Source organism: Aplidium turbinatum, chromosome 10 (genome assembly GCF_918807975.1).
Source record: "Aplidium turbinatum chromosome 10, kaAplTurb1.1, whole genome shotgun sequence".
NCBI lineage: Eukaryota > Metazoa > Chordata > Ascidiacea > Aplousobranchia > Polyclinidae > Aplidium > Aplidium turbinatum.
Genome location: NC_137481.1, coordinates 23,436,923 through 23,449,381, shown reverse-complemented (window position 1 = coordinate 23,449,381; position 12,459 = coordinate 23,436,923). Strand labels below are relative to the sequence as shown.

The following is a 12,459-nucleotide window of genomic DNA, read 5'->3' as shown; positions in this document are numbered from 1 at the left end:
TGCAATTTCAGTTTCACTTACAATTAACGATTTAAATAAGAATACAATGATACAATTAACAATGAGAATACGATAAATACAATTGAAGATTTAAATAGAATATTATAATAACCATACAAAACTAAAATGGTCATGAGCAGATCATTCCAGCAAGATATTAGGACAACACATGGACTAATAAATGAACATCTTCGACACCCTTGTAAAAGCCAAAAATGATACGGAGAGACGAGATTGACAAAGAATGTGCAACAACCAACTGACAGACAACACAAAAACTCACAATCGACTGGATTGACAAGAAAAGGGAAGGCCGTCGCTCAGCAATGGGCTACCACAGGCTGAACATGATGATACTGATGTGAGACGATAATAAAACGTGTTTTTATCCTCGTCAAAGAAATGATTACTTGAACTCACAGAAACATGCGGTAAGTTTATATCTTTATTGCACTAGGCTATTACTTTGTCATCTGGGCTTAAAGTTCCCACGATAACTTTTGCCACATCTTTTGCCAAGTCCATCCTCGCAACGCCAAGATGAGTCTCGGACATGGAACCACTCTTGTCGATCAGAATCACGATTTCTTTAGTTTGAGGAGATACAGCCTGCACGTACCAAGATCTTTAAAGAAAAACAACTTGTTTATTAGGCCAGGAAATCTCTGTTCATAATAGGACTTCTTATTCATTTATAAGATGTGAGGCAAAAATGTGGTAGAGTTTGCAGTATTGGAGTAGGATTAGTGTAAATGGTAATATCTAATACGTGTTGTGGAGAGTAAAATATGGATTATTTTAATATCGGCTTTCTGATTGGATTTGAAGACAACAAAGAGGAAATGCAGATAAAGGTTTCCACTTAGCTTTAGCTTACTTGTCTAAACGAGATAAAAAAGGAATATTAAAAGTTTTAGCCCACATTTATTTCTAAAACTGTTCACGCAGTATTGCCATAAATCAAACTATCATCTACTTTTTTACTACTTTTCGTGTCATCATTGTTTCAAGGTTTTATACAATAGGCTATAGTCTGAAGACGAATTAGGCCATTGATTATGGAAATCTTTGCCCTCGGAGTTGGGACAGAGAAAGCCTCTGCTCGCGAAGCTTAATGCTTGGACTGGGAAAGCTTTATTGAGAGCTTAATCCTGACAGTTTTACATACTAACAAAGGTTTTGAACCAAAGATGCAGGCTCGGTAACCAAGATAGACCGAAAACTGTGATGTCTTATATGATTGTCTGTAATTCATTCCATTCACGGAGTGCCACGGAATAGAGCTATCTTTGAAGTGCGTTGCTCAAGGGCACACCTGAGAATTTACCCAGAGTTTTTTTTTTATCTTTGCCACATACTCGCTTACTTTACTAAGAAGACCAGATAAACCACTACAAACATATTACATTCTTTATGAATAGCCTATTACCTTGAATCTAAATGCAAAAGCCATGTTATTCAATAGATCAAGAAACACTTCAACTTCTCAGAAAAGAAGCAATAAGTGATTCAATCAATAAGTGATTCTTCTTAAAGAATAGGTAATTCAAACAATAAGTGATTTGGCTGATCCATAGACAATATAGGCATTCGGTAGCTTGAAAGGTCAAGCTGATTACTTACTTAGAACGCGTATCTTTTCCAGCGCAGCTAGGAGGCCTTGGTCCGGGATACACGGTTGTTACACCAAATTCACTAGCAAAGTATTGCCACTTCAAAGAAGGAAGGTCCTTCAGATTTTGAATGCACATTTCTGTGAAGTATCTGTTAAGATGGTGGCTAATACCGAGTAATGTTGGTATAAATACCTCACATGGGGCATCCAAAGAAACCTAAAAACGTAAAATCAATACAAATCTAGTAAAGTCGTTTACTCCAGTGACGGAACTAGAAAGAAAATTTTGAGGGGAAAAAACAACTGTTGGGGTGGCAAGCGTTCCTTCAACATGAATTATAATGGAATTAATGCGTTGTAATATTATTAACACGTATTTGTTTTGGAGGGGAATGATAAAATTTTGTGGTGGTACGATCGCCTCCCCAAGCAGTTCATGGTTACGTTCATGATTTACTCTAAAAGACCAAACGCGCGGAAGGAAGAATGATAATACTTCTTCCACCGTCCTGTAAAGCGGACGTTTTAAACTAAGAAGAGATAGAAAGACACAGCTGCAATATAGAGGAGTGGCCTAAATATTTTTGTTTTAAAAATATACAGAAATTCTACTTTTTAAAGACAGCAACTCCGTAACCAAAAAAAACATCTTTAAATTACCCAGTAACGGTGTAGCACGGCCCACTCTAGTAGGTCAGCATGCGCGTAGTAAGCTTGTTAAATTAGTCACGTGCTCTCATGAAGTTTGAGATTGTCTTGTTAAGCATATTTGGTTTTGAATTGGTACGTTCTTCTTCTTCTTCATCTGAACGTTTCTTCTTTAGTCTCTTCAAGAGTCCAGAGGGCTCTTCCGTTTATCACTTTTAAGCAGTGGCAGCAACTCGGACTAAATATTTCGGCGTTATTTCTTTGAAACGTTAAAAGATGTTGCGACCGTGTCAAAATCCTTGTATAAGCCGATTTAGTAAATCACTTCTCACACGAGCATTAAAACTTTAATGTGCGTTTTGTCGCTTTTATCTTTTTTTCAGACTCCTGCTATGTTCTGGCTAGTGATATTGTTTCTTTGCTGTGGTGATCGGGAATGGAAAAACATGAAGATGATGCAATAGGCTCAAATTATTTCGAAGCATAAAAACTTTTTTAGATAGTATTATTACCCTAGTTCTGAATCTCGCTTCAAAAGTATAGGGATAGTCGTTTGTGCAGCATGGCTGCAAATTGTCTTCGTTAGTAGTTGTGAGGGCGATTTCCACGGCTGCTCTCAATCGTTTTACAATGACCACTCTTTTACGAAATTCCTCTTCGAAAAATTCAACCAACTAAATTAGAAACATAAAATAAATCTTTTATTCAAATAGATTCAGAAAATCAGAATTATAACCAAGTCTTCAGTCATTAAGGTTGTGATAGTAAATTTTGGAATGCCATCAAGTTGCTTTTAGTAGCCTACCTTAAATTAAATGTGACCTATTTTTAAGAGCGATCACGAAATGCAGGGGGCTAACGGATTTCGGGAGAGAATCGAGATAGTGCTCACACTCACTGCACCTGATTATATTAAGTTGTATTTAAAAAGGAAGTCGAACAACTCTAATATGAATTAGAGATTTTCTGGGGAATATCGAAAATTATGCGTGTATCAGTGAAGAACACACCGCTGAACTGAGCCAACCGGCCACAGTTTTGATGCGAATGACAAGAAAGATGTAACGTGCTGTAGATTTTATTTTACCGATAAGGTGGTTTGGCTTTTGGGCTACATTCCAGGGCCTTGTACCCTTACGGCATATTCATGATGAAGATTAGAAATTATAGCCTATCTAGAACTAAATAAGCCTGGTTTTGTAAAGCTTTAGTGAATTTAAGTAGCAAAACAAAATTTGTTTAAACTTGCCTCTTTCAGCAAGTCTTTAGCTATGGCTCTCACATCTCGAAAGCTTATTTTATCCATATGAGCCTGAAAAGACATCAATTTTCATTACTTCATACATACAATGTTTAATAGATCTATTCTTTGAAGGAGCTTGTAATTGTTTAGAAGCAACTGTAGAGCTTGGAGTTAATTTGTTCTTCCTTAAAGCGAAGACAAATCTATGAACACGATCATTTGATTAATTTATTTACAGCAGTGGTCCTTGACGCAGTAGCGTTGACAAGGGAGTTCAAGGAGTACTTTTAGACCCGAGCCCTGATTATTGGGGCTTATAACTTTTTCAAGGGACCTGGGAACTGAAACAATTTACCGCATCTTCTTTACATATAGTGCGCTTTTCGTAAAAGTGTTTTTACTTGGGGCCCAATGATGTCATTGGTACAGGGCCCAAATTATCCTTTCAATGGCCCTTCCTTGCCCTGTTATCGCCTCAATACTTGCAAGTCAAATTTTCGTTAATCTTGACACTGCTTTTTAATAAAGTTTATAACAAAAGAAGTTGTATGAAATAAAACAAAACCAGCAAATAAATACTTCTAGAGTGGTCAGGAAAAAGGGAATTGTCATAGAAATATACCGTAACTGGAAATTTTTGCATAAGCACCTGTTTTCAAGCAACATTTTCACCCTGAAAATCTTTGTCTGTTATTCAGGAATTTTGCACGCTTATAATGCTTAGTTGGCTGCGAAGAAGATTGTTAAGTTTTTTGCACTTGTGTGCTACTTTAAAATAAGAATCTGAAAGAAAGCCATAATATTCTTTCTGATATCAACTTGTCAGACCTATTCTACATCACCAATAATAGCTTACATAACAAACTGATTCAATTGTACTTTAGTTGGTCTGATGTTTATTTACTTTCCATCGCCGTTGAAGACCCCTAACATTTAGAATCTCAATACCCACAATAAAGGCAAACCTAATGAACTAAACTTATTGATTTAAAGGTTAGTTTTTAATGAAGCAAAATGTTGCTGAACTAGGCCACGAGATTTATTAGAATAATAATAATCGTGTTTTTATTTGCGACCATTGCAATACACTGCGATCGCAGATGCGATACAACCGGCGACAGAAAGCAGCGAAGTGACATAAACTCTTCGAGTCAGCTGCTTCCCTTATTTTGACTTGCCATTAAGTGTCTTTCGCCGAGACAAATCCGCGTGCTCTGGAGCCGTGTCGAACCCACGTCCATTCGAACTTACCACTTGACTACGCAGCCAACAATTACATATATAGCCAAGTTTGCAACATACTGTACAGTGCAGAGGTGACGAACCTACGGCCGCGGGCCGCATGCGACTCGTCAAAGAATTTTGTGCGGCCAGCAAAACAATTTGACAATTGACAAATTTCGAAAATTAAACTGTCGTCATTATCAGTGCAAGTACTGTTGCTCTATCCTTTTTGTTTAAGTTGATTTGTTTTTATTTTTTACTGTTGTATGTTTCGATTCTGCGCAAGGTAATTTCAACTGTGTGGGTTTTATTACTTTCATCTGCAGTTTGTTACTTTTCATGAATAATATCTTGAGTCGCTTCTAAAAGATTTTATAGTAGGTTACGATTAAAAAGTTGTGTGGCCCGATAACTCATGTGTAATTGACAAAGTGACCCTCGACCGCAAAAAGGTTCGTCTCCCCTGGATAGTGTATACCAGGGCTACTCAACTGGCGGAACGCGGTCCGAATCCGGACCTTCTGGGTGTTGAAGGTGGACCTTGAGCTTTTGGAAGAATAACCTCATTTGCCACGTTTCAGGGCTTCTTTAAACAGATTTCTGCTGGGAGGATCAATTTTTACTGTGATTATTCTAGTTGCTGGGGGGGGGGGGGGGGGCTTCGACTCCCAGACTCCCCAACACTTTCTCTGAAATCCAATTCGAGTTACCGTACATTTTACCTAAAAAGTGGCTTGGTACAGATAGTTTAACTTTCGTGGTTGCTTGTGAAATAACTTATTTACCGGACCGCTAAAAATATTCAACTTGTCAAACTGGACCTTTGTTAAGATTAGTTGAGTAACCCTAGTGTATACAGTTACACAATGGCTGCGTTGCCGAGTGGTGAGAGCCTTGGAACGACGTTTCAAAGGGCGCCAGTTTGACACCGCTCAAGAGCATGCGGTTGTGTCTTTGGTAAGGTACTTAAAGGCATGCCTGAAGGTGGTCAAGAAGATTGGCTTCCTTGCCTTCCCGTCCGCTCTAAATCTTCAACCACCGGGTGTGAGCCTGGATACATCAAACAAATAAGTGACACAATGGCTAACATAGGATATTTGGTAACTTAATTTGAGCTAAAACTGAACACGAATCTTTTGATTTTAGTGCCTTAGTTCGCTTGCACTCATTATTGTGACATCACAAGAGAGATAAGGTTTAAATCCTCTTTTCCTTAAAAAAGTTGGGGATTATACAACCGATGTGCCTACAAAACTTGTATAGTTTCAAGACTCATCTTGCGTTACATTAAACAACTTTTTTTAATGATAAATATAAACACTTTTAAGTGATCGATAAATTTGCAACATTGTTGTTGATAAAATTTACCTGCATCTCTTTTGTCTTCAAGGAATAGACTCCCAAGTCCTCAAGCTTGTTCTTTAATATTTCTGGATCCATGGTGATCTTATACGGATGGACCAATGCGATTCCATACGTAACCAAAACAAACCAGATCGATAAACCTTTCATTGCAACTGCTTATATTTCTCATTTAAATCCTGTTACAAAAAATTAATTCCGTTTAGCGTTTGGTGATATCTGCCAAAAGTTTTTAACACTTTTCTTACACATTTTAAAAACGAATCCTTTCGTCGTTTATACAAAAACATTAAATTTAAGTAAATTTGGATTGGCCTGCGTTGTTTGTTGCCACCATCCACACAAATATCATGTCTATTCTCATTAGCGTTGACTGAATATCCAGTGGGCACTTTTGAACTTGACATCAGTTTTAAGGCCCGAAGTGTTTCCAGCAGGCCTGAAAATAGAAAAACTGCATATTCTTTAGAATTTGATTGCTTTATTTAAAGTTGTCATTTATGGAAAGGCTTCCACACCTTAATGTTGACTGGCCAAAATTATCCTCCAAACGTCTTTGCTATTGGTTTTTGAAAGGCCTCGGTCTACTCAGACGTTCGTTTTAAAATAAGCGTTATTCAATTCATTCAAAGAAGAAAAAAAACTATATTGCACCTTTGTCAAAGTTCATTCAGGGACATATAGCCAAGGGGCTTTGAGGTACCAATCGCTCCCAAAATTGTATCTTGTCCTCCCCCTCCAAAAAATTGTTTTCAATGTTACGACAACGCTGCAATGACATTGTATTACATGTTGAATGACGTTTCATAAATGTTTAGCTGCATTTAGTAGCTATATTTTTGAACAATCTCTTTATTTTAAGCCCTAAAATATTTGCTCCCTGAATAGTTTTTGCTTTCAACCCCTTAAGATTTTCTTTCCAGCTTGGTAACTGGGTTCAGCGCGTTCATTTTAGCATCTCGACATTCATATTTGCATTGTTTGAAGTACAGAGTCGGTAAGAAATCTATTTAATTTACCATTTGAAGTCGTTTTTGACTAAAAAACAGTATTTTTTGTTTAAATTTAAGGCCTTAATATAAAAGTTTATGCTTCTATTGTTTTAAAACGGTAATGCAACAATTTCTGTAGAAGCTCACCACAGGAGATAGGCTATTGATCTTTTTGTAGCTGATATCTGAAATAAACTATGACATGTTTGAAGCCTCGAAATGATGTGGCTACACTCTGTTCTTAAGTTGCATCATTAGGCAACACATGGATTCAACACTTTTAGGCTACGCAGTTATAGTTTCATAACAGAGCAGCAAAATCTTACGTCAACTGGACAGTTGCTCTCTCTGAGGCTTAGATTGATAAAAAGAACTGGAAGGTTCCATTTTAATTCATGCCACTGAAATGACATGACGCAACAGAAATTTAAATTACGGTACGGTACATAAAAAAAAAAACAGACTATGCCTAACAAGAAAAATTCAATCACTGAGTTTGGAAACTACAAATTTACCTGTAATCAGAAAATCCAAGACAGTTGAAACTTTCGATGGTCTTACTGCGGTGCTTTCTTTTTGCAAACGCATCTTTCATCAAATTGTGTCAGATTTAGTATACTGCATTATAACAAGTTTGTTTATGACGCCACAGTAGATCTAATTATAATATATATACAAGGTATATACAACTATACTAGGGTTGCCATACCGTCCGGAATATTCCGGACATGTCCGGAATTTAGGTTTAAATTTTGCGTCCGGGAGGAATTTAAAAAAATGCTCAAATGTCCGGAATTTTACGATGGGCGTTTTGGGGAATTAAAATTGCGGGAATAAGCCTGTAAATTAGGGGTGTCCAACACGTTTCTACTTTGATATTTATGCCTTGGACGTTATCTTTGCTGGTATCTTTTCTTTTCTAGAAAATTCGCTCAGCCAGCTCATTTTACTTCATCTGCAATCACACTATGCACACTGCCAATCCAGAACATTGTTATTTCGTACCGTGTCCATTTTTCATACTACGAGGTTGTACGGAATTATGATGTAACAGAGCGTTTTCCTTATCAATGATGTTTACCACTTAGAATCAGTGTTACCATTTTAGTCTTTTTAAAACCAAATCTGGTTTATTTTGCAACCGTTTGGTTTATTTTTTTTCGATTTGGTTTATTATTTTTTTTCTTTTTTTTGGTTTATAATTTGTTTTTTTAGCATACTTTACGTCAGGTATTCGGTTCGTTGCAGTGATTATTTCACTCGAACAAATTTTTTAGTAGAACATCACATGCCACTCAGAAATTTTAAGGATTGTACAGTTTTTCTTTGCTGTTACACCCCACAATGCCAATGTAGAGAGAGTCTTTTCACTGATGCAAAGTCAGTGGACTAAAGAAAGAAACAAGTTGAGCGTTGCGACTATGAAAGGCATATTGACTCTTCAATATAATTTCAAAGATATGTGTTGTAATGAATTTTTCTCGTTTTTGAAATCACACAAGGCCCTATTGAAGAGAATTAGATCTTCAGAAAAATATGCATTGTCGGAAGAGTAAATTTGTAGTGACTTGACTTACAAGCGTGTCTTTAATTTGTTTTAAGCATGTAATTGCTGTTCTTCCTTTTTCGGCACAACCTAATTCTCATTATTATTTTTCACTCTGAACTTGAGATTTTTTTCAGTGACGGTCCGTAGCTATATTTAGAGAGTGCTTACCCTGCCTGGTGTGGGATTCTGCTCGTGACAGAAGACAATACTTTTCATTTCGGTAGCTGGCGCTTTAGCATGAGTATCGTACAACTTTTGTAGCTTTAGCATTTCGGTAGCGCATATATATGGTCTCATGAAAATAGTCATGCACTGTCCGGAATTTTGCTTTTTCAAATATGGTAACCCTAAACTATACGTCATCGCTGTATATACAACTTATAATAATAAAAATGTAGGCCTAAGCCTTGTTACTCACGCAACAAACAGTTCACCTGCCTCACTTTTTAATCATAAATCGATTTCGCCATCACAGCATCCTCATTCTGAATAATGTGCAGTAGTATGTCAATAAAAAATCTTATTGGTGATAATTGGACATGATCAATAATCACACTGAAGATGCTGTGATGGCGAAATCGATTTATGATTAAAAAAAAGAGGCTGGTGAATTGTTTGTTGCGTGAGTAGCAAGGCCTATACTTATGATCGATGCAGTCAACCGCTTTAAGTGGACAGTTTGCTTGGCTGGTTCACAGAAGCAGAAAGGTTTTATTTGACAATATAGTAATAAAAGCACTAAGATTTTTTTAAATTCCTAATCATCGTCATCGCTGTATCTGAATATAAGGCGTCGGCCACCGTGATTCTCCGCAACGATCGATCATCTATTGTTATGATATTTACAAAATCCTGGTTTGTCCATGTTAAAAGATATTTAAAAATTTTCCTTACATGAACGCCCCCGGTGGCTCTAACCAGAAAGTTGCCCCATCATTATTAAATCTTCAATTCCGCGTTTGCGCTAGACATGTTCGATGAATGTCTTTTTTCTTTTTAGAACAGTTGTTATCAGGACGCCAGGAATAAACCCAGAGCGTCTCCACATTTCTTCATTGGTAATCTTATCAATTCAGTTTATTTCCATCATTTTCCATATCAACCAAATTTTTGCACCGTTAGTCTTCATTTCTATCTGCGAGCATATAGTCCAGGATTCACAGCCATATAGCAGAACTGACCAAACGTAGCCTACACCTGCAAAATTCTTATTCTACAGTAGGCTACCGGTAGTGTTTACTGTTTAGGCCTTAGTGAGATTGAGTTTGATTTCAGTATTTTGGCTATTTTGATAAAAGCCTGTTTGGATTGTGCAATTCTTGATTTGTCATCGACCCAGCATCAACCAATTCAATTCAATTCAATTTATTTTTCTTTGTCGGAAAACAACAGCAATGATAAAGTTACAAATAGTGAACGGGAACAAAACTAACAAAAGGAAAAGGTGACAAAACTCATCATCATTTTGTTCCTTCCTCGTCTGGAGGGTTGGATACAATGCACCATTGTTCTCGACCATGAGCTGTGCGTACTGCACATTCATAACTTAATTTTGTCCATTTTGTGATGTTTGTTGTCCAAATCATTCTTGGTCTGCCAAAACTATAAAAGTTTAAAACGTGCATGCGATCAGGGATGGAGGAACCACGTGGGCCTGGGTTCACCATGGCCACCTGGAGATCTGGAGATCCGGCCTGATTTGTCACATTTTGCAGATTTTGATTACAGCTACTGCTAGTGCTTGACTGACATTTTTTGAGATGTTTTTACTTTTTGCGGTTTCCTAATGACATAAAACTTTTTTGTTGCCTTGGGGAAGCAGTAGCAAATGAGAAAAAGTAAGTTGAAAAACGCAAAATCAGACTGTTATTGAAAATTAACAGTCTGACTAAAATCTTCGAAATCAAATTTTCCCTGTTTTTCAACATGTGAGAATGTTAAAACCTATTGTGTCATCTGTAGAAAAGAATAAAGAAAGCGAAAAAATCTAATTATTAGAAAAATTTATTTAAACGTTTGCCCAAAGTTAGAAAAACCTGGAAATTTCTGCAAAATGTGACAAATCAGGCCGTATCTTTAGGTGGCCATGGGTTCACCTATTTTATTTTCTGGGTGTGCCAGGCCCACCCACTTTTAAAAGCCAAATTTCTTTGAAAAGGTAGCGAAAACGGCAAATCAGAGGGGAAGTTACAAAAAAAATTTCACTGATTTGATACACACTAGTTTGATTAATTATATAGCCTACTACGCCATGATTATATCTAATCCAATCTTCAAACTTTTCTGTTGAGTCCATTATGGATGTGCAGCACGTGTGGGTGTGGTTGCGTGTGACCGGTGGAGTAACCTATCAATCAATATAATTATTCTCTATGCTCTCTATGGTTAGAACAGTGATATCATGACATATGCACGTCTACTGTATGATGCTGCATATTATTACTCCCAGGTGGTATTATAACTGTGTGTGTATTGTTGCCTTTTTATTTTGTGTACATCGCCACATTTTGTACAGCGCTATAGAGCAATTCAACAATTTTGTAAATTTTTTGACCAAATCCGGCCCAAACATAGAAAATTTTGCCTGTTGGCATGAAAGGCAATGATGAAAACGCAATATGTAAACCAGGGGTCGGCAACCTTTTTCTAACAGAGGGCCAAAGCCAAACTTTAGGCTACATGGTCTTGGCTGCCGTAGCCTATTAATACCTGCTTTGATAGATTCAGAGGCATGATTTCAAGGCGTTGAAGTAGCCTAATGCCTTTAGAATATCGGCTAGTAATATCCTAGACGGGAATCAGCTCAACAAATTCTTAACACGTCAATATCTTTGTTTACTGCACGCACAATTACTGCCAACTCAGCTGTAGGCTTATCTGTCGTGTCTGTGCTCTCATCTATTTGCCATTGCTAAAAACTGTAGATATACAATAACTTTTTGCTAGATGTTACGTTCTCCGATATCTCTTCTTTTGTCGAGTTACGGTTCTTGTTGAAAGACTTAGGCCAATATCTGAAAAGTAACTTAGTTTTTTTTTTTTTTTTTTTCTGGACATATGTCTTCACTCTTCAGAGTTCAATAACATCATCTTACACCTTTTCCCAAATTCTCCATCACTATACGATTTCTTGTCTTTTGCTATTGATTGTGCTACCTTGTAGCTAGCAAAAGAATTTTCTGATTCATTGGTTTTTCTTTCCTTTGTAGGCTAACAGAGAAATTTGCTAGCTATTTTTGAGTAGATTAACTTTGCCGTTCCTTGTTTGACTCATTAACTTGTAAAAAATAATATGTTTTGTATCATAATGGCGCTTTATGTTGAGTTCTTTGTTTATACAAACAGAAACGCTGCAAATCAAAGACGTGGGATTTGACTTTGACTGCTGCGCCTCTGGGCCCACCTACTTTTAAAATGGTTCCTCCATCTCTGCATGCGATGCAAATTTAAAGGTTACGTAGGCCTACACGAAAGTAAATTAAGCACGGCCACGAAACCTAACAGTTTAAAGTAGATGAATTAGTTGGAAAAACCAGTTGGCTAAATCATTCGAAGTAACTATGAAACCCAGATAGTTGAAATGATTTACGTGTGAGATGGGTATAGCCTATATTCTGTAGGCTACCGTATATTAGCTAATTGTGCATACATGATTTATTTTCTTTGCTGAAACAGTTATTCTGTTATTCCTGCTTAGCTGGATGACTAGCCCATGTCAAGTCAATTTTGTAGCTTAACCTGGACTTTGATTTGGCAATTAAGTTAGTAGCCTACCGTAGCCTACTTTGTTGTCTGCGTATTTTATATTATTCGCCTTTGTTGCCAT

The 12,459-nt window shown here is 37.0% G+C and overlaps 1 protein-coding gene across 7 annotated transcripts in view; it reads right to left on the bottom strand.

Annotated features, from left to right (window-relative positions):
• The window catches only part of LOC145778038 (VWFA and cache domain-containing protein 1-like), a 30,395-nt gene extending 22,706 nt beyond the window's left edge, over window positions 1-7,689 (bottom strand). For 3 of the 7 annotated variants that reach the window (XM_082589431.1, XM_082589437.1, XM_082589436.1), the window contains exons 1-8: window positions 7,600-7,663; window positions 7,411-7,485; window positions 6,747-6,861; window positions 6,099-6,271; window positions 3,513-3,575; window positions 2,776-2,937; window positions 1,624-1,832; window positions 466-625 (exon numbers count right to left, since the gene is read on the bottom strand). In XM_082589431.1, the coding sequence (XP_082445557.1) occupies window positions 466-625; window positions 1,624-1,832; window positions 2,776-2,937; window positions 3,513-3,575; window positions 6,099-6,242 (738 nt within the window). In that variant the 5' untranslated portion in view covers window positions 6,243-6,271; window positions 6,747-6,861; window positions 7,411-7,485; window positions 7,600-7,663. Of the gene's footprint in view, window positions 1-465; window positions 626-1,623; window positions 1,833-2,275; window positions 2,412-2,775; window positions 2,938-3,512; window positions 3,576-6,098; window positions 6,272-6,746; window positions 6,862-7,231; window positions 7,253-7,410; window positions 7,486-7,599 lie in introns of those variants that run through there. The other 4 variants (XM_082589433.1, XM_082589435.1, XM_082589434.1 and 1 more) reach the window with 4 other exon arrangements.
• Between the last annotated feature and the right edge of the window lie 4,770 nt (window positions 7,690-12,459).